The sequence below is a fragment of the Falco naumanni genome, chromosome 4, assembly GCF_017639655.2.
Source record: "Falco naumanni isolate bFalNau1 chromosome 4, bFalNau1.pat, whole genome shotgun sequence".
Taxonomy (NCBI): Eukaryota; Metazoa; Chordata; class Aves; order Falconiformes; family Falconidae; genus Falco; species Falco naumanni.
Genome location: NC_054057.1, coordinates 67,045,811 through 67,067,178, shown reverse-complemented (window position 1 = coordinate 67,067,178; position 21,368 = coordinate 67,045,811). Strand labels below are relative to the sequence as shown.

The 21,368-nt window shown below is 53.9% G+C and overlaps 1 protein-coding gene across 7 annotated transcripts in view; it reads left to right on the top strand.

Moving 5' to 3' along the window:
- The first annotated feature begins 3,392 nt into the window (after positions 1 to 3,392).
- The window catches only part of CELF5 (CUGBP Elav-like family member 5), a 42,730-nt gene continuing 24,754 nt past the window's right edge, over positions 3,393 to 21,368 (top strand). For all 7 annotated transcript variants that reach the window (XR_005827592.1, XM_040592371.1, XM_040592372.1 and 4 more), the window contains exons 1-2: positions 3,393 to 3,736; positions 11,905 to 11,987. Coding sequence is in view for 6 of the 7 variants with exons in the window: in XM_040592371.1 (XP_040448305.1) it covers positions 3,469 to 3,736; positions 11,905 to 11,987 (351 nt within the window). In the remaining variant the exon portion in view is untranslated. The remainder of the gene's footprint in view (positions 3,737 to 11,904; positions 11,988 to 21,368) is intronic.

The following is a 21,368-nucleotide window of genomic DNA, read 5'->3' as shown; positions in this document are numbered from 1 at the left end:
ATGAAAGCTTATGGCAAGTTGTACTCTTTTACACAGGGAGGGTGTTTTTCTCTTGAGCTGTTGATCTGGCTGCCTTGGAGCAGTTTTCTCTGCAGAACCTTTTGCTCCAGACCAGAAACAATGGCGTTACAGGAATGAACTCTTATCTTTTTGAGATACCGTATTGTTGCTTGGGTATTTTCTGCCAGCACCCTCTTGACTAGTCCTTCGGCTTTCCTGCCTAGGGAGCAAATAGGTAAGGGAAGGCAGATTGTTTTGAAGGATATCTTTTTTTTTTTTCTTTTTTTTTTTTTTCCTCTTTCCTCCCCCTCTCTTTTCTGGGCTGTTGTGAGGATTTCCTGCCTCAAGTGCTGTCTCCTAGGTGATGTGGAAATTCAGAGCTGGAGCTTGTATTTTCTCCATTCCTCCATGCCTTGAAAAGCTGGAAGGAAAGGGCAGGCACTCCTAATGCAGAGTATATCTTGCTGTTCCTGCATCTTTTGAGCCCTTCTCAAATTTGGCCCACTGGACTGGACCTCTTTACCTTTTATCTTAAGCTAAAATCCAGACACTCATATGCCACAAGAAGCCAGGAAAGTATAGATGTGTTTAGAGAAAACACATTACGTTTTTTCACTAGCAAATGTCTCTGCAGAAGACAAACTTCCTGGGCACACAATGTAGTTTTCTTGTAATGGTTCTTTTTCGAAGCGGTGTCTCACATTTGGGCAGAATCTGTTCCTTCATCCTCTGGGAATCATGCACCTGAGCTCTGCTGTGCCCCTGCTAGCTCTCCCTTGCAGCCTCCTCAGTGATAAATGCAACATGTTTCTTCCTCATTGGCGAAGGTGACCTGTCATTTCCCTTTTTCACTCTCTCTTGGTGCTATCACTATCTTTTATCTACCCCTTAATCCTGTTACTGTGATATATAATTCTCTGTGTGGCTCTGTAAACCCTTTCCAGGTGCTGATTGACAGCTGTTCTATTTTTCATTTACCAGCAGTATTTTCATGTCTGTTCTTCTCTTTACTGCAGTTGGGGTGATTATAATATGTCCATTCATGGACTCCAAAAGATACTGGATATCTCTTTCCTTCTAAACAGATATTTTCTACCTGAGGCACTGGGTCCCTCGAGCTGTAACGTAAGCCTACAGCAGCTTGTGCTACAGCAGCTGGCATGGAAAAGCAGGCTAGGCATGGAAAGGTGCTTGAAAACATTAATTGCTTAGGCATGATTCATCCAAGGTGAGGTTTGCTGCTGTTGGGATACAGGTTTCTTGTTTTTAAGATGGCCCTGTTTGCAGCTGTTAACAGGGAGAACAGCTTGACTTGTCATAGGCTTCCCAGCTGATGGATCTGTGGCTTCCAAATAGATGTCAGAACCCTGGCAGTCTCTGTGAGAGATGTAAACAGAATGTTTGACCGCTGCAGGGAGTTCTGGGGTTTTAGGGTGAATTTTAGGAATGGTACCACCCTCAAACACAAGGCAGCTCTACAGGAGACTTGAGACACCTTGCAATGGCCCCTGGGCTCAGGACACACTACAAAAAGCTGAGGGCCTTTGCGAGGCCGTTTCAGTGAAAAGCCTGGATGCAAATTCCAGGTTCTTGCACCTGCTGCCCTGAGTAAGTGTTCCGGCAGCTCCCCATGCAGGTGGGGGCAATAGCTGTGGCTGGAGAAAGAAGGGTGCAGAACTGGGGCTTGGAGAAAGGTTGAGATTTTCAGCTGGGCACAAGGGAGGAGAGGAATGAAGCCACAGTGCTTTCCTGCTGAGGGCCAGCATGTGAGAGGCATTGCTGTGACTTTAGCCTGGGAGCCAGGTGGGTGCACACACATAAGCAGTACTCTTAGTTCCTCCCCTAGGATTGGGACCCCCCTTCTTCCCCTGATAAACACCTGCCCCCCCCCCCCCCCCTTTTTCCTAACCTTTCCCGCACAGATACGAGCACTGAACTTGCTGCAAATATCCCCTGTTGCAGGGCTTGGCGTCAGCCCTCTCCCTTCTTGGGTAAAACCAAGCGCCACGGATCTGGGTGCTGTTTGAGCTGGTGCTCTTGGGGGGGTGACCTGTGTGTACCGGCGGTACTGGGGCACCGCGGGGAGAGGGCAGCGAGGAGGATGGGGCTGGTGGAGGCAGGCAGGAGGGCAGCCTGCTGGACCGGGCTGCGTGGGAGCGTGGGGCTGTTGTCGCGCTGGGGCTGTGCATGCTGGATAGCAGGGTCCCCTCCTCCGCTCGCTGCCGCTTCCATCTGCAGGATCCAGGGCAGGAGTAGCAGGAGATGGCAGAAAGCTCCTAGCGAAGAGGCTAAGGAAGGGGAAGAGAGGCAGGGTCGTGCCTGCACCACAGTCCTTTGTAAAGGCTCAGGCCTGGTGTGCTCAGCAGAGCTGAGCACCTGGCTTAGCCAAAGCTATCGCTGCAAACAACCCAGCAACCCCCCCTCCCTCCTCCCAGCACGAGGGCGCAGGAGTCCATTCATCTTCAGGGACACTGGGGCAGGATGACAGGCGAAAATGTATGGTGTGACGCCAAGAGCTGTGCATGCTGCAGAGGAGATGCCCGGTGGGATACGCAGGCGGTGTGTGCTGCGGGCGGCGGGGCTGGGCTGCATCCCCGCTCCCCATCCCTGGGCGAAGGGAGATGAGGGGGTATGGGCCACCCGGGCTGTGCTGCTCGGGGCGCTGACATCCCTGCTCGCCTGCCAGGACTGGGGAGGCTGGGGGGGAGCAACCCACGGCCTCACACCAGGGTCGGGGCTGACCCTGGCAGCAGTGATGGCTGCTCTGGTGAGGATGTGTGACCAGCTTTCCACCATCCAGCACAGCCCGAGCAGGACCTAGCTGGGAACGCCACAGTTCGGGGGGAGCTGAGCCTCTCCAAAGACGGGGGGGCTTTGCACACCAGGGCCTGGGACAGGGAGACCCGGCCGGGGCTGGGGCCACCTTTGCTTCCCATTGCAGCTGAGCCGTCCCTCGCTCCTGCTGGCAGTTCCCTGGCCTCGGGGGGAGGCTGTGCTGGAACACTTGCTTTAAATCATTTCTTTTCCTCCACCCCCTGGTGCCGAGACAGCGACAAGGGGCTAAACGCCGCTCCCTGCCCCGGGTGGTGGTGGGGGGGGCGGGGGGGGGTGCGGAGAGCGAGCGCTGATTCTGGAAGAAGCGCTAATGCCCGATCCCTGACGGGGGACGGGCTGCTACCAGCTGCGACAAACACCGGGTCCAAGCGTACAGGGTTTGGCTGGGGGGGACCCCGGAGCTGCGACTCCCCCCTCCAAGCACCGGCGTGGCGGGGCTGCTCGGCCCTGGGGGCGCGGGCGCAGCTGCCCCCTGCCCCTGGTGGGGCCCCTCCCGCTGCGCCGCCCGCGGCCGGCAGGGGGCGCTGCGGCGCGGCCCTTTGTGGCGCGGCGGCGGCGGCGCTGGCGGCGGGGCCGATCCAGCCGCGCTGCCGCCCCCGCCCGCCCGCCCGCCCGCACCGCCGGGCGCGGGGCATGGCCAGGCTCAGCGAGGGCCAGGCGAGGCAGCCGCCGCTCCCGCCAGCGCCGCAGCCGCCGCGCCGAGCCTCCCCCATGAGCAGCAGCGGCGGCGCGGAGCCCCCCGCGCAGCCCGACAGCATGAAGGACCTGGACGCCATCAAGCTCTTCGTGGGGCAGATCCCGCGCAACCTGGAGGAGAAGGACCTCAAGCCGCTCTTCGAGCAGTTCGGCAAGATCTACGAGCTCACCGTGCTCAAGGACCGCTACACCGGCATGCACAAGGGTGAGCGCGGCCCCGCACGCACGGCCCGCTCCCCGGGGGCGCGCACAAAGGGCGCCGGGGCCCCCCACCCCCACCGCGCCCCCCCCGGGGCGGTCCACGCGTGACCCACCGCGATGCGCTGCCGCCGCTCCCCCCACCCCGGTGTCGCGACCCCGTTTCCCCCCACCCGGGAAAGGCTCTGCCCCCCACCCCCCACCCCTGCCCTGCCCACGGGTGGGGTCCGGTGTCCCCGCGGAGCCTTCCCGGGGGCTGGACGGGAGCCCCTCGGGGGGGCAGTCCCCCTCCCCCCCCGACCTCGGACCCCCGCCCGGGTGCCCACATGCTGCTACCGTCACCAGATCCGCCTAACAAAGGCGATTGGCCCCAAATCTGCGCTGCCAGTGGCGTTCGGGATAGCAGGGGACCTTGGTGGGAGACGGGGGCAGCTGGAGGGTCTTCCCTGGCTGAAAGACCTTGAGTGGATGCTAAAAAGTTTGAGGCAGCTTGGGTTTAGCTGTGCTTATTGTTGTATTTTTAAGCGGTGCTTTGAAAAGCCATGGGGTTTGGGATGTTGGCGGCTCCAGCCCATCCCAGCAGGTGTTTGGGATCTTGTGATCACCACGGCTCCAGCCATGAGTGGGAACTCGGCAGCCCGTTTGCTGGGAGATCGAGAGCGGGATCACAGCACCGCTGCCGGGCACGTGTAGAGCAAACCTGCAGGGAACCCACCGTAAGGACCTTGAAAGCTGCCAGTGCTCAGCCTGGGCCCCAGCACCCTAAAGCGCTGGGTGATGCGGTCAGTGTTGGGGTGTACCGGAGGGACCATGAGATGCGTTTGGCCCTGGTGCCTCTGGTTTCAGATTTAGGAGGAAAGGTAAGAAAAACTGTGAGTGCTGTGGTGGCTCGAACAGTTCTAGACTGCACGAAGGAAAGGGACAACAGAAAAATAAGTTTCTCTTCAAACAAAAGACCAAATCGAACCCAAACGCAGAAGGAAGATGCTTCCCGGGTGAAGCTTGTGGGAGCTGGGCTGGCTCGAGGTTCGCTGGAGAAGCGTGTCTGGTTGGGACTTCAAAACCAAAATGCCACGTGCTTGTGTGTCTGTGTGTGCGAGGGGCTGAGTCCAAACCTGCCACCATCTGACAGCGTGTGGCCAGGTTTCAAACCCAGTGAGGGAGAGAATGGGAGTGAGGCAAGACACAATTGCACATTGCATTTCCGTTGACATATTAAATATAGACTGCGTGGTCTGAGGTCAGGTTCCAGGCAGGAGACAGATTCTAGGGATCTGCCACTTAGACATGCAAATTAGAGGGGGCAGCACTGGTATTAGCCAGATGTGTGATATTAGCTTGCTGCTAAATGCAGGATTCCTGCAGCAAAATAAATATATCCCTTTGGTTTTGACGTTTTTCAGCAGATGCAGGTGTTGGGCAGGGGTTGCCGGTGCTGTGTTCTGTCCGGAAAAGCCCACTGGGATGTGTGTGTTCTGCTGGTGGCAATCGTTCCCGCACGCCTGCAGCTCCCTCTGCCCCTGCCCTCTTTGCACAAAGCGAAAGGTTGGGATTCCTTTCCCAGTGGCGTGGGTTTACACGTAGACCTGGGTTGGGAATAGGCAATATACCTCTCCAAAGAAGTCATTCCTCCGTAAGGATGTTGGAGCTGGGGGGGGGGGCTTAGCAAAGAAATTAGACCCACAGCCCAGCCAACCCTGACCCTCACCATCCCATCCCATCTTCCCAGCTCTGGCTGCCTTGGCTTAGGCTCCACGCGTGGTGGCCGACCCGGTGAGCAGCCGCTGCTCCCATTGGCGTTGGGGACAGGCTTTGGCAAATCTGGCTAACTACGTGCTCATTCCTGCGCCGTGCAGAAGCCATAATCTTTCTGGGGCAGTTGTAACAGCAGATTCCATTTTTTCTCCCCCTGTTCCCTGATCTGCAGCACGATCCAATTGACAGCTCACACGCGGCTTCCATCTGCTTTTTTCCTTTTCTTTCCCTTAAACGGGGAGAAGCGGTCGTGTGAGAAGCCCAGCAGCTCCTCTTGCGATCCCTCGCAGCTTGACGTGAAGCTGAGCAGCTGCCTCTGCCCGCAGGGAGGAAGGAAAAGGGGGAAAGGTCCGCTGGGGCTGCGGATCCAGGAGCCCAGGAGCTGGCTTGAATTGTCCTGTAGAGGTGCTGAGGACTGATGAAGTCACTGGAGGCAGAGGAGGATCTTAAGCCCTGCTAGAAACATGAGCATCGTTACGAAATGGTTTTGTTCGTGCCTGACGCTATTCATGTCTCAGCAACCTGACTCCTGGTAGTCGATAGCGTTCCAGCCTCCTAATATTATTCATGAGGCAGTTTCTCTATTTATGTTAATCACAGATACATTTGCATCTTAATGGCAGTGTTTGTCTTAAAGCTAATATTTTCCTGGGAAGAGCAGGGAGGCATTTGAACAGGCTTTTGGAATGGGCCAGAGGAGGGAGAAACAAGTGGACATTTTTGGATTTGTGTGCCAGAATTGGGCAGAAGGTAGATCCTCTGTGAGGGTCAACCGTGTTCTCCTGGCTGGGTTTCCTAGCGGTGCCTGCAGTGGGGAAAGCGGGGAGGTTCTGGGGTGTGGGGTATGGGGAGGTTCTGTCTTATGGGGTACCGAATGGAGCTGGAGCAGAGCAGCAGGGATGGGAGCAGCCCTCGCAGGGCACAGTGTGTGGACAGACAAGCGGCTCTTCCAAAGGGCACGGGGGAAAATAACAACCTCAGCCCAACTTGCCTCCCTGAGTTTTGACTCAGCTTCTGCAGGCTTGTAGATAAGCTCCTCGCTGACTCCATGCTTCCCCTGCTGAAGTATTTGGTGTCATTTTGGATGCTAAGCTGAACCTGGAGCCCCCTCTCCTCTGCAAACTGACAGCCTTTTCTTGCTCAAGGCTTTAGGCTGCTGATGTCTGGAGTAATGTTTAGGATCTGAAGGGACTGTAAAGCCCAGAGTCCGTGCGGTTCGTAGGGAGGATCAGGCACAGAATATCTGGGGTTTTGCTGCAGTCTCTTGCAAGTGGAACTAGGCTGAGTTCTGCTTACAGGGAGCTGGAAACCCTCCTGGAGCCACTGGGAGCAGGGTGGTGGACGCACGGGTTCTTTCAGGGATCCTTGGCAGAACGATGATGGTGCTACATCATAGTTACGCTTAAAGCTTTATTTTCTTAACAGAATTTTACGGTTAGTATAGCAGAGAATGGATGATGAGAATAGCACAGGATTTCTACAAGCAGAATCACAACAGTATGATCTATAAGTAGCATAATACCGAATTTATAACTTAATTTACCTGGACCCCCTGCAGATCAGGTCAGATTTGAATACATGGGTTGCTGTATCAATATAACAAATACAGTCTAGGCTTAGAAAAGAAGACAAGTGAGTGCTGGGCGGAGCGGATGACGGATGACGATGGTGTCCCTGGCTACCGGGGCTTGTGGCTTTTGCTGTCCAGCAGCAGCTCCAGTCCTGTTTTCCTCATTTAGGACTCGTACCAGCTTGATTATAGACAGTGCTCAGGGCGCTGTTACGCTTCCCTGTTCCGTGATGGGGTGTCAGTACCACCCGGGTGGCCTGGCACCTTCAAGGCTGGCACTTTCTAACACCCTGAGTGCTTTTTAACACCGTGTCCCATGTCTCAGCAGGTGTAACTGACGTGGTGGCAGAGGTGCCCGAAGAGGCATAAGGCTGTTGACCTGAGTTTGCTGTTAACTAAAGCAGGAGATGTGGAAGTGAGAAAACCTAGTGAGAGTGATGGGCCCATTTGCACCTCTGTGGATGTCTCCTCCCTGTTGGGTGGATCTCTGGGTGACTCTGTCAGGCTCAGAGTTCTAGGATCTTGAACCTGTGAAAGATGCAGTAAGCAGGGTCCTGTCACAGCATGGAAACCCTTCCTAGCTGGGAAAATGTGGCTTTCCTTGAGCTTCTGGTGCTTCTGCAAGCTTTAGACACCTGGGTGAAGGCAGGGGGTAAGGGGATGCTGTGGAAAATGCCTGGTGAAGCATCCTAAGAAGCAGCTGAAGCGTTCGTTTGCAAGAGATAGTGTCTCTTCAAGAGGGAAGATTCTTTTCCCCAAATATTTGTTTACACAATTAGGCTTGGACTGTAGTGTTTCTGCAAACCCCCTTTCTGTATTTTTTACCAGGACTTTGCAGCGACAAAATTCTAGACTCCTGCATCCTACCTCCAAAACGTTCGGCTGCGCAGGACAGTTGTCATGTTTTCCAGAGGACACAGCTGACCTCTTTAGCTCCCTCCTTTCCATGGCCAGTACAGCTCCCAGATCCTTGCCACTTGGGAAGCAGGAATGAGATTAAACGAATGAACTGAATGTCTGGAAATCTTGGAGACACGGAGCGCTCAGAGATGGAGCAGTGGACAGGGCTGTCCTGTGCCCACAGGCTTGCTTGTCCCAGTGCAGCCCAGGCGCAGCTGGGATTCTCCTGAGACAAGGATGGTGTCTTCATTGCACGTGGACGTGGTACCCCCATCGTTAGGGGTTGTTCAAGTGCCGTTTCATGCTTGAGTGAAGGGCAGGAGTACAACCTGGCTCCTGTTGAGCAAAAATATCACGCCTTTGAGAAGCAGAGTAGCAGCAAGGGTTGCCCTAGGAATGAAGTGGGAGGTTTGAGTGAGGCATCTTTGGGCTCCGTAGGTGCAGAATGCTTCTCTCTCCAGAGGCTGCTGCCTGAGCACCTAAAAGACAAACGGTATTTTGGGCTGCCTTTGTTGTAGGGAAGAGAAGGACTGGAGGGCTCTGGGGAGGGGATTCATGGCGCTTTTTTTGGACTGGTGCTGGTGGATGTAGGTCTTCCTGGGCTTTGCAAATCTCTGATCTGAGATGATGACAGTACCTTGCAAAACAGCTACCCCTGTGTGAGTAGTGTCCCTCCTGTGTCCCCACTAAGTGGTATGCCTTTGTCCAATCCTTATTTTATCCTCATCCTCCCGTGGGCTGAGGTTTTTGGGCCTGCCAGTGTGTATTACCTCAGTTTTGATGTTCCTGAGCACTGGAATTGGGACTCAGGTACTGGGTTTGAGTGCTTAACTCTGCGGGTAGCTTCATGTAGACTTACTCCTCTCCTATCCTTCGTTTTCTTAGGTTTGATGGCTAATTCTCCTGAGACAAGGATGGTGTCTTCATTGCATGTGGACATGGTACCAATGCATTGAAGCTTTCGGTGGAACAAATTGCTTATTCCCAACTCCTGACTTCGGAGTTTTGTGTGCTAAACTGACCCAAATTCTCTTAGAATGGGTCTCATGTAACTTGCAAAGTAGCAGACTGGAGCAGCAGGTGGAAACGGGCAAGTATCTGTGGTTGGGACTTTGGTCACCAGGCCTTCTAATCTGTTAGGAATAGAATCGTTAGGTTGGAAAAGACCTTTGAGATCATCAAGTCCAACTGTTAACCCAGCAGTGCCAAGCCCATCACTAAACCACATCCCTGAGCACCGCATCTACATGTTTTTTAAATATCCCCAGGGATGGTGATTCCACCACCTCCCTGGGCAGCCTGTGCCAATGCTTGACCACCCTTCCCATGAAGAAATTTTTCCTAATATCCAGTCTAAACCTCCTCTGGCACAACCTGAGGCTGTTTCCTCTTGTCCTGTTGCTGGTTATTTGGGAGAAGAGACTGGCACCCCCCTCCCTACAGCCCCCTGCCAGGCAGGTGCAGAGAGTGAGAAGGTCCCCCCTGAGCCCCCTCCTCCCCAGGCTGAGCACTCCCCAGTCCCTCAGCTGGTCCCCCTCAGACTTGTGCCCCAGCCCCTTCCCCAGCTCCGTTGCCCAGCTCTGGACATGCTCCAGCACCTCAAAGTCTTCCTTGCAGAACTGAGCACAGGATTTGTGATGTGACCCCACCGGTGCCGAGGACAGGGGGACGGTCACTGCCCTGGCCCTGCTGGCCACGCTGTTTCAGACACAAGCCAGGATTCCCTTGGCTTTCTTGGCCACCTGGGCTCCTGGCCACCTGGATGAGTTGCTGGCTCATCTCCAGCCGGCTGTCAACCAGCACCCCCAGTCCCCTTCCCACCGGGCAGCTTCCCAAGCCCGCAGCGCTGCGTGGGGCTGGTGTGACCCCAGTGCAGGACCCGGCACGGAGCCGTGTTGAACCTCATCCAGTGGCCTCAGCCCAGAGCCCCCTGCCCCCCAGATCAGCACCCCCCAGAGCTTGGTGTCATCTGCAAACCGAGTGAGGGGGCACTCGACCCCCTTGCCCAGATCACTGATCTGGAGACCCCCTCCAGCCCAGCCCTGGGAGCACCCTGTGTGCCCAGCACCAGCAGGATGTGACTCTGTCCACCACCATGCCTTGGGCTCGGCCATCCAGCCGGCTTTTTACTCAGCGCAGAGCGCATCCGGGGTTTGGGGTTTGGGCTCTCTGGTTATACTGGTGCTTTTGAGGCTTTTCCTGATGCTTGAGAGCACAGCAGTCTCTGAGGGTAGAGTGAAAGCAAAGGGGTGCTTTGCCCCCCACCCCACCATAGAGCTAGCTGCGTTTGTCGTGAGAAGTGAAGGTTACCTGCATGCTTATTGCCTTACTGTATTTGTTAAACTATCTGGTGATCCCACGTCTGGCCTTGATGCGGCATCCTTGGTTTAAAACCTAGGCGATAAGGAGCTGTATTTGCCTATTGAAGGTATCTAATACCCGTGTGCTGTTTGTGGAGGGGGTTTTTCTCCTAGCAAGAGCTGTGAGAACAGATGTGATTTGTTTAGCTGCAGCAATTGATCGGAATTGGGATGGAAGAACAGCCTACTCCTGTTGCCATGGGTTGGGGTTGTCCTGAGCAGCTGGCTTCCGTGGGGGCTAGAAGTCTCGTGTACCACAGAGTCACTCTGGGGCAGAGGGGAGAGATCCAGGAGGTCCCTGTCCTGCATCCATAGAGAGCTGAAGCGGGAGTACCCCAAGCCAGGCAGGAAAAAGTGGGGGCAAAAGACCCGTCCTCTCTCTTTGGGCCATAACAATGCCATCTGCAGCCCCAGCACAACAATACAGATGTGGACATTTAGCAACAAGCTGCAGGGCTGTGTCCTGCCTTTGCTTGGGATGTGAAATGCCACTGCGAATAGCAGGGGGTTGAGTGAGGGGGTCAGAGGCACGCTAGCATTTGAGTCTATTCTCCAGTGCTTTGCCCATCCTCATCTGAGACAACTCAAGTGACGGAGCTCCAGGCACTTCCCTGGGGAGATCGTTCCACAGTCTAATAAATCTCTCTCTGCTAGGAAATGTTTCTTGATAACCAGCCAAATTTTGCTTTTGCTTAGTTTCATTTGATTATTCTTAGCATCAGAGCACCCAAAGATGATCCCTCCTCTTCCTGGAGGGGCTACAATTCCTCCCCTCCTCCCTTGGCTCCACTATTAGGCTCAGATGTTGAGTCAGATCTTGACAAAGAATGTCAGGATGTGGCCTTTGCCGTGTGCTTTTCATCTTGCTTCTTAAGCTGCCCCTTGCAGAAAGCGTTATGCTCTGCTGCTCTCTGTGTTTCCCTCGTCATGCATGTGTGTATTTGGGGTGTGTGTGTGTGTGCACGTTGTGCGTACGGCACAGAACGCCAGGCTTCTCCTTCTGTAGCTTTCCATGATTCTGTGAATCTGGATCATGGAGCTTTCATGAGAGTCTAAAATCCCAGATGCTTTTCCTCTTTCCTTGCTGCTTTTTTTTTTGTTTTATTTTTTTGTATCAGTCATCATTCTGGTCCTTGCATCTCCTCTGATCCTTGTGCTCAGGGCTGTTCCTCCCACAGGCAGCGTTACCCCGTGTGTTGCTCTCCAGTCGTTTCTCACCTTGTTCATCGCCTGTTTCAAACCTGGTTGATTTACTGGGACCCTTTTCCATCACTTCAACAGACCTTGGATGGGGCCCACAAACCTTTTAATATCATTTCTTTGTCTTTTTCCCTACAGTCTTTGACGCATCCACATTAAATAACATTTGCACCTTTAATTAGCAAACCTCCCGCTCTGCCCCTGCTTCCCCTTCGCTGGGAAAGGAGTGGATTCTGGCACAGGGGCCATCCTCTGTACCGCTGGGATGGAGAATGGGAACAGGGCAGCGTCTGCAGTTCTTGGGTCACCCGCTGTTAGCAAAGAGGAGCGTCGTCTCGACGTGCGTCTGCAATTGCATGTCTAACTTGACACGTGCTGTGTTCACTGCAGGTTGCGCGTTCCTCACGTACTGTGCCAGAGACTCTGCCATCAAAGCCCAGACGGCGTTGCATGAACAGAAGACTTTGCCAGGGGTAAGTCCCGGTGAATCGTGCCTGGAGCTCATGCCACGGGCAGGCGAACGGGGGATTGTCAGGGGAGCGAGGGAGGGTGAGAAGTGGTTTAGATTCATTTTCCTGCTTGTGAAAGAGGAGCGTGGTTCGGGGGTTGGAACGCGGATGTGGGAGCCAAAGCACAGCGACGCGCTTTGCAGAGCTGCTGCTCTCTTCTCCACCTTGCCAGGGCTGCCCCACGTAGCTCCAGCCGAGCCTGACTGTGCTGCCCTGTGGTGTGACGTGACATCTTCAGCGACCTGTCCCCATCCCTAGGGAGCTGTGGGCTTTGGGGTGGAGTGCTGCCCTGTGGTGTGATGTGACATCTTCAGCGACCTGTCCCCATCCCTAGGGAACTGTGGGCTTTGGGGTGGAGTGCTGCCCTGTGGTGTGATGTGACATCTTCAGCGACCTGTCCCCATCCCTAGGGAACTGTGGGCTTTGGGGTGGAGTGCTGCCCTGTGGTGTGATGTGACATCTTCAGCGACCTGTCCGCATCCCTAGGGAACTGTGGGCTTTGGGGTGAAGTGCGTGGGTCCACCCTGCACGGTGGGCATGCTGGAAGGCTGAGGGGAGACAAGACAAGGTACCAGACCCTTCTCTTCCAGGTGTGCAGAACTTGTGGTGCATCTGCTCCTAGTCTGCCGTTGCCCTGCGGGTGGCTGGACGATTTGTGCTTTGTGCAGGATCCAAAACGACTCGTAGTGCAGTGGCTGAGTTGGATCAGCTTCTCAGAAGGAAAAAAAATAATAGTACACTTGCCACATCCCATTGTTTGGAAGAGAAATGGGTTACGTAGGTGAGACCCAGGCTGCTGAACTGGTGTGTCTGTCCTGGATGCTGGGAGCAAAGGGCAGGAGGGATCGCAGGGAGCAGGTGGAACAGGTCCATCCTTGCAGGGATGTCTTCTGCCTCCCTGGCTCCCACTGGGAAGCTGAAAGGAGTCCTGAATGGTTGCCATTCCCAGTTTGGTAGGATGTGAGCGCTTTGCCTGGGCACTGCGCTGGCTGAGCTGAGGGGGTTGATCAAGCACGTTGGAAGGATTCCTTCGGAGGTGAGTAGGCGGAGGAGTTGGGTACTTATAGACAGAAGCTCACAGGAGGCCCTGAGCGCTCAAGGCAACAGAATAATTAATGTAAACCAGGGGTCTCTGGAGAGGGGTTAGGAATTCTTAACCATAATGTTTCCTCTTTAACCCATATGGGTCCAAATAGCTTCTCCCACCTCTCCCAGCTCCCCATAAGACTTACACACACACGCATCCTTTTCCATGTTTCTTTACCCGTGCTCCCTTTTTGCATGGCTCTGTATTGTCGTTTGAGGGCTGGGAAAATCCACGTAACTTATTTACCACGTAGCAGGGTCTTCAGTGCTTCAGGTTGTGTCAGGGCAGCGAGGGGGGAGAGTGCAGCTAACCAGGTGCCCAAATACTGTTTTGAGTTCGTTTGGATAAGGGGAAAACTTCCAGGCTAAGGTGGCCTGAGCCGTGTGCGTCGGTCCAGGGCAGGACTGATGGCGGCTGTAACGACGACGAGCTGAAGGATGGAGGAGCAGGAGGAGCAGCGGTGATGAGTCACGGTACGGCGCTGCTAACACAGCGCAGGAGGCAGCCACGTCTCCAGCTCGTACCTGTAGAGGGACTGGGAAAGGTTTTTGTGTGAGGCTCGGTGGAGTCAAGGCGGTCTGGGTTTTGCTGCACCAGGAATCTGTTCCATGTTTTGCTGTGTTCTCTACCGTTTGTGCGCTCAGTGGCTATAGTGTGCTGCGTGGAGCAGTATTTAAAGCAGCAATCTGTCTGTGATGTGGTCTTCTGAAGGCTTTTTACGTTAAGGGAGGTGTAAGAAACTGCTTGGGAACAGTAAGAAGTCTGTGCTAGCCGAGTACTTTCAAACATGTTTGTCTGGAGACAGTTAATGAGCAATGTGGTGTCATTAAGATGAAGATGAGCTGTGCTGCATTTGGAGCTATTTTCAGGCTGGCAATACACCGCTTCATTACATTTCGTTTGTCTTTTGGTATGTCCCTCAGTGACCAGGAAGGCAGGATTCTCTTCAGGCATTTTAGTGGTCATTTAGGGATGGTTGCTACCAGAATGGACCAGATCTCCATCCTGATGTGCGTAGAGTCGGTCTTGGTGTGGGCTGGGTGACCTGAGGAAGCTTTCAGCCCTGTTTTCTTAGCCTGGTTTGCTTGTGCCTGTGTAGCATCACCCATCCCTCTGACCCAGGTGATCACAGAGGATGCTCTGGAAGTGAATCACAGGCAGGAGTGCTGGGTAACGGATTGTTTCCCTCTTTTGGGAACATGGCTGTGAAATTTCATCTCTACGTTCACATCAGGATCACCTTCTGATGAACTCTGTGGCAAAGCCTCTGATGAGAAATATAGTGAGGACCATAGCATAGGACAGAGAACAGAATGTACCGGACCACGCCGCTGGGATTTCAACAAATGGGCCGTAGTCTGGTAAACGAGTGATTTCTTGTTCATTTTGCCCATTTACCATCTCCTTATTGCACGCAGCAGTAGCAGGAAAAAAGTTTAAGAGTGTGTGACATCACTGTAGGGTGCCACAAACTGTCATCTGAACACATGACTATGCATCAGCATGTTTAGAGACTGCAAGGGATCCGACTGGCACAGAAGGGATCTTGTGGGTGATCCTACACTTGGCATTGAATGGCAGAGCCACCACAGAGCCACCACAGAGCCACCACAGAGCCACCACAGAGCCACCACAGAGCCACCACAGAGCCACCACAGAGCCACCACAGAGCCACCACAGAGCCACCAGTACCCACGTACCTTCCTTTGCTGGTCTCCAGGCAGAAACCGGTGGTTGATCTCAGCAGCTGGTGAAGCTGAATGGAGACAAAATGCTTAGTCTAGCCCGGGGATTTGGTAAGGACAGACTTAGGGAAATTTGATGTGGTTTCTGCTGAGTCCTTAGGCTGTGATGAGGCAGCTGGAGCAGGTCTTCTGGGTTCTCTTCCAGCTCTGTCACTGGGTGGACCTGTGCCCACGGAGGTATTGCTTAGACCTTCCAGGTCTGATGCTAGCCATGTCAGCCCATCTAAGGGTGCTGCCACATTGTTCCTGCAGTGTAGTTTTTCCGAGCTTTTATATTTATACTAAGTTTTCCACATAAGTCAGTCGGAATCACCATGGTCTTTATTTGCTTTTATGGCATTTCTGGCAAGTTCTCCTTTTGGGAGATCAAAATTATTGTTTATTTTTCAGTTGAAGGCTGCTGGATGTATGGTAGCTAGACAGAATTTTAACTCAAAAAAGCTTTATTTTTTGACAGTAAGGCTTAGCGTCTTTTTCCAAAGGTAGACAGAGTTTTGGCTTTCACCCCCTTTTGTAAGGGCTAGTGTGCTCAGCGTGTAAAGCAAAACGACTGTCAGCTGTATATTGTGTTATCTGAAACACCTGTGTTGCCTTCAGAGCTGGCGAATTGCTATCACTGCTGTCTGGAAGTAACAAATGCACAAATCTTCCTTTGGGAAAGGAAGAATGGAGCTTCCAAGAACAGAGAGGTGAAGTGCATCCTCAGTGAATTAGCAGAAGTGTCTGATCACCCAGGCTTGCTAAGCAGCTTAAAGGGAGGCCAAGTATCCCTGCCCTTGCTGTCAGCGGGGGTAAGCAGGAAGAATGCCCTGCCTTGGGGCTGTGTGGGCAAGGAATCCGTTTCCCTACGCTGTGGTGGTGGGCAGCAGCCCGTGAACCTGGGCGCAGCCAAAGGGCTGGCACACAGCGAGGTGGGCTTGCCCATCACCTGGGCCAGCACACGCGACGAGTGGGGAAGCGCATCACACCTTGCTGGCAGTGACTGGGGCCAGCGCCAGCGTTGGGGCTGTTCTCTGCCCAGCATCACTGACACACTCCTCCTCCCTGCCCTTCGCAGCGCTTTCAGCATCCTGCACATGCCGAGATCCTGTTTCGTGTTCCTCGGTTTCGCTCCCTGAGGACAGGCTGGGCAACTGCACAATTAAGTCTGACTCAGCCCCAATAATGCAGTTTGATGGGCTCCAAAGGCTCAACAGGGATGGGGATGGATCTGCCTGAGGAACAAAATAGAAACCAGCTCCCTTTGTGGCCTGAGTCCACAGGGCTTGGGGAAAGACACGCAACCCATGGAGGCTGAACAGAGGGAAAATCTTTGGATCTGAAAAGCACAGAGAGGGAATCCAGCCCTTACGCTTCTTCCTAAATCTCGTGTCCTCTTCATCTGCCCGCCAGCCCAGCGGTGCGACGTTTCACCTTCTTCCCACTCCCTGGCACACTCCTTCTTGGCTTGGTGAAACGATACTATATCTCAATAACCCGTGCGTTTGATTCGTGATTGTGCCTTCACTTTGCTGAGTTCTGAAAGGAATTGGAGAGGTTATTAGTGACATGCAGTGATCACACACCAAGTTAAAACCTCTCGCTAAGTGAAATTTGAGGGAAAAGCAGCCAGCTTTTCAATATTTCACAGAAACGCTTTGTGTCTCTTTTCATTTGCAGCCAGACAGTTGCAAATTACATAAAATTGCTCCTGAAGAAGAAGGGGAAGAATAGAGGGAGGATGTGGAAGGGGGGAGGTTTAAAAAAGTAATTCTTCTAGCTAGGTACAGTTAGTTTTATTTCTATGCAGAACAAAGAAGGGCTTGCTGAAAGGTAGGCAAGTAAGTGGCAGAAATTGGTATCGATCCAAGCTGGGAATATGGGCAGTTTAAGAGAGGTGTTGGGGGTACCAAAATGTGGCTACATCAGGGGGAGAACTCATGGATGCAGTGGCGGCTTGGGAGCGCAGGGACACAGGAATGGAAAATTACAGAGAGCAGCAGCATTAGAGCAGAGAGAGACTCTGGGAATGCACCAGGGGTTGAGATGCTGCAGCACAAACTCAGATGGCTGGGCATCAGGATTAATGCAGAGACCCAGCGGAGCCCGAGCAGCGCGCATCCCTGTGGGCAGGCTGTCTCCTGTGCCGTCGGGAGCAAGGGCTCACCGTGGGCCATCTGTCAGGATCCACAGGCCATGATGATGTAAGGGGCCGCAGGGGACTGGAGGGGTTTGGTAGAGAGGTCAAAGCATCTCCTTCTTCCCTTCGCTCTCTTTTGTACAAGTCGGGGGGTGAAGCCAGCCTGGACCAGAATTTCTGAAAGTTTCTTCGTGTGAAGACTCCAGGATATTGCTGCTGGCAAAACTGGGAGACGTGCCAAGGGGTGGAGCTGGGGGCTGAAGCTGGACTCCAGTTGTTAATCGTTGAGATGGCCTCTGCCGTTCGAACCTTTGTGCAGGGCAGGTTTTTCTCGAGTCCGTCCCACGGGTTTGGTGGACAACAGCAACACATTCATGAGAGCCGCGTGACGTTCCCAGTAGAAGGCAGCGATCCAGAGAGCGCGTCAAGGCGGTCTCGTTGAAATGGCAGCACCAGGACATGAAGGTATGGGGCTAAAGCGGCCCCTGGGCGAGGAGCAACAGAAGCGCCTGTTCACTGCAGAAAGAACTGCAAATGTTTGTGCTGCTGGGGGTTTGGCTTGAAGACGCTGAGAGCCAGCAGTGAGGCAAGGCAGCGGCCCTACGAAGTGTGTACCCTGAAGAGATGGGGGGAGCAAGCTGCCAAGGCAAACGTTGGCTGCTGCTGCCTTACAGAGTTGGAGGGATGATGAAATTAAAGATCATCACCCGTTCCCGCATGCTGCCCAAATGCATACGTGCACGCTTGGTCCTGTGCACACGAGGTCTCCCCTTCTCCCTAGAAATCACTGCCCTTTGCGCAACCAGGCACTCTCATCTCCTTGTAGCACAGAGCTTGGACTTCTGTCTTCCAGGGCTGGCCTGTTCCCTGGTGAGCTCACCTCTGCTCGTGAACACACACGCACGCGTGCACCTGCGCAGTAGCCCACACAGACCTTCAGCTTTGCAAAGGCGCCCACGTCCTGAGCGTGGCTCTGCACCCCTGTCTCCTCGAGGTCATTTGGGGTGTGTGCATGTGGTTGCATGCAGGTGGTTGTGGACCTGGCCATAGAATCCAGAATAATTTATGCTGGAAGAGACCTCTGGGATCTTTGGTCAAACCCCACCCAAAGCACAGCTACCTCAGATGGCTGAGGACCTTCTCCAGCTGAGTTTTGAGTATCCCCAAGGAGATCCCGTGGCTGCCCTGGGCCTCTCTTCCAGTCTGTGAGCATCCCTGAAGTGAAGAGCTGATCTAATACCAGCCATAGCTTTTGTTGTTCAGACAAGACAAGAAATGGCTCAGGGGGTGGTGGTGGTGTTACGGTGGCGCTGGTGCTTGCAGGAAAATCCACCAAAAATGGGTGTGTTAACCCTCCAGCACATCACCAGGGGGCCGTGGACCTGGCTGTGTCTGTCACCTAGTCCTGGAGGAACTGGTGTTCTTACCGGCCAAGGACATTGTCCACGCATGGATGACAGGTTCGAGATCCAGCAGAAAAGGATAAACTCAACGGAGAGGGCAGCGGAAGAGTGGGAAAGACAAAACGAGTTCTCTTCCTTGTGGTGGAGTCAGTTGACTTCGTGGCTACCAACCCTGACTCGGTTAAACAAATTATTTGTAACAATTACAGCCACGGTTGTTACATGTCTTTTTTGCTGGATGGTGATCCAACGTCTACCTTTAATCATGTCCCGTTATACCCAATCGTTATACCCTACCTTGTGCATCCAGCGCTGTAGATGAAGAGGATGCTTGCTTCTTCATGCTGCACTGGCGGTCGGAGGTTTACTCCTGATTTTGGCTTCCCGTGCCCCTCGCTCTGCCCTTTCCCAGTTTGCTGAGGTCCCTGGAAGCTCCCGCTGATGCACGAAGCATCCGAGCGTGTTCGCTGGGGCAGGGTGCCGTGGGTGGTGGGCGCTGGATGTCTTCTCCAAGCAGCCTGAAGGGTCAAAGCCAGGTGAGCGCGGCGGTGCCCCCAGCTTTCCCTCCTGCAGCTCGCTTTCTCTTGCTCAGAGCAGCTTGGTGACCCATCTCATAGCATCTTAGTCCTGCTTTTTGTGGGCCTCCTAAGCACTTTCCACCTTCCTTTGAGCTGGGGGTGGCTCCCGTGAGTGTGACCTCCTTAGGCAGCCTGGGACGGCGAGACCCTGTCTCTGCCAAGGCAGGACCCTGCAGTTGACACAGGACTGTGGGCCTGAGCACCAGCTTGTGCCTGGGTCCTCAGGCTGGTGGCTTTCTGGTGGCCAGAGTTCAACCTTTTGGGGTCTTGATGAAGTTGCTAGAGGAGCTTTTGGGGTTTTGAGTTCCTTTAGCCTTGTCTTGCAAGAGTGGGGAGGAGCAGGAGGAAGCTTGTGGCCGAATTTGCACTGCTGAAAGGTCCACTTGAAAGTGGAAAGGTACTGAATTTGGCCCAGGATTTGTCTTCTTGATGACTGTGGGGGAAACTTGTCCTAGCACCTGTAGAAAAGGATCTGAGAAAGTTGGCACTTCCCTATTCTCACCTAAAAGCTCCTTTGACCTTCAGTGGCACCAATCACAAGTGATGAGATCAGGGCAACGGAGAAGATCATCTAATGTCCTCCTTGATGCAGTGCCCTGGAACATCAAGGCAGGAGCCCCACGAGGACAGACTGACCACAGAGCCCTGAGAGACGGCACTTAAACGTGTCTGCCGAGCAGTGACGTACATGATAGGGGCTGTAATTGCTGGGCTGGTCTCCCTGCTGCTTCTCTGATGTTAATTCACGGTAACGGTGCTGTCGCTTCCATAGAGATACCAAGGAGATCCAAAGCCTTTCTGAGTCACGGCGATAAGTTGCTTGCCTTCTTCCCAGAGCACCACTAGCTACACTGGGGACAGGGATGTCTGGCTGCGTTAAGGGAGAAGGAACACAGCGCAGCAGAGAGTCCAAGAGACAGAGCAGCCAGTCCGTGCGTCTTGCGGCCGACGTGCTGCTCGGGTGGCTGCTTGCTGATGCCTGCACGCGCTCAGTTTTTTTTTGAGGGGGGGAGGGAATGGGGGATGACTTCCCTGCTTTGCACCCTGTGCTAGGGGTAGGGAAAATACCTCCAAGGAAAATACCTCCAAGGAAATCTGTGAGAGGAGTTGGAGTTGGTGAGTTCTCAGGGACAGCAGAGCAGTTGGGTGAAGTCCTCCAACAATTTTCCTTGCTTGTGCAAAAAGAGACAGCCTTAGCTTGTGAAGGCAGGAGCCGTGTGGTTTGGACTCCGGACTTTGCATCCTGCTTCTGCCACAGGCTTCCCACATGACCTTCATCATCACGTGCCTTGATCCCTCCGCCTGGAACGCAGTACTCATAATTATCCTCATCTCCTTCATAATGGGATTGGATGGGACAAATTCATAAGCAGCCTTTAGAGCCGGAGGGGTGCTTGGTGCTAACGCTGCTCGTGTTTCTGTGCGAGACGACTCCCCTTTCTCAGGGACGGATGGGGCTGAGGTACACTGCGACATCGGTGGAAAGATGTAAGCAGGAGACTCGAGCGCTGAGAATGGCACTGATCCATCGTTGCTTGCATTCCCGACCAGAAACAGAATCTAAATGAGCAAATCGGCGTTTAGATTTATGTGCTCTGCACAGCCAGAAGTGGTTGTGATCATTCAGGCAGGGCATTTTTAACTGGCCAGAAGAGGACCGGCCCCCAGTTTGCAAAGCCTAAGAGCCCAGGACCAATTCTGCCAATGGCCTTGGATGCCTTTTGGTTCCTTGAGGTCCCAGAGGACCCAGCCTGCATTGTGTGTTTCATGCTCTCTGCCTCTGATCCTCTTATCGCTATGAGGTTCCCCTGCATTGCACCTGAGGGGCTATTTTACATCACTTACTCCTAATTAATAGAGGGGGTTGCCCTGCTGTCCCAGGGGGCTTTCTCCCTCCATCTATCTTCTGCAGTTTGAAAGCTGAGGAAGCGAGAGATGGGGGGTCACTGCTGCTCCTTGGAGAACAGGTTGTGGAGGTGACAGCTCACACTGGGCATCAGTGTAAATGTAGGGAGCCAGTTCATCTCCAGAATGATTTTTTTGGGGGTCTGGTGAGAAAACGGTGCATTTTGGCCTTGGTGAAACCAGTAGCAAAGCTTCCTCCGACTTGAGCAGGGCCAGGAATTTTCCTCAAATCCTTGATCCCAGCAGGGTGGGGGAGCATCTCCTTGAAAGCCAACAGGGCATGGTTCCCTGTTTTTCTGGGCTCACCAGACCGGCCAGTTGCTTCCCACCAGTAACCCCAAAGCACGCAAGCTGATGAAGGATGGTTGCTTGCGAGGAGGGGAGCGGTGCAGGCAGAGAAATACCATCTGGGAGAGCTGTGGAGGGTGAACGTGGCTCTGTTGGGAAAGGGAAAGTGTCCAGCCAGGAGGGCAAATGAGGGGAAAGCTGAAGGGGGGCAGTGGGAGCT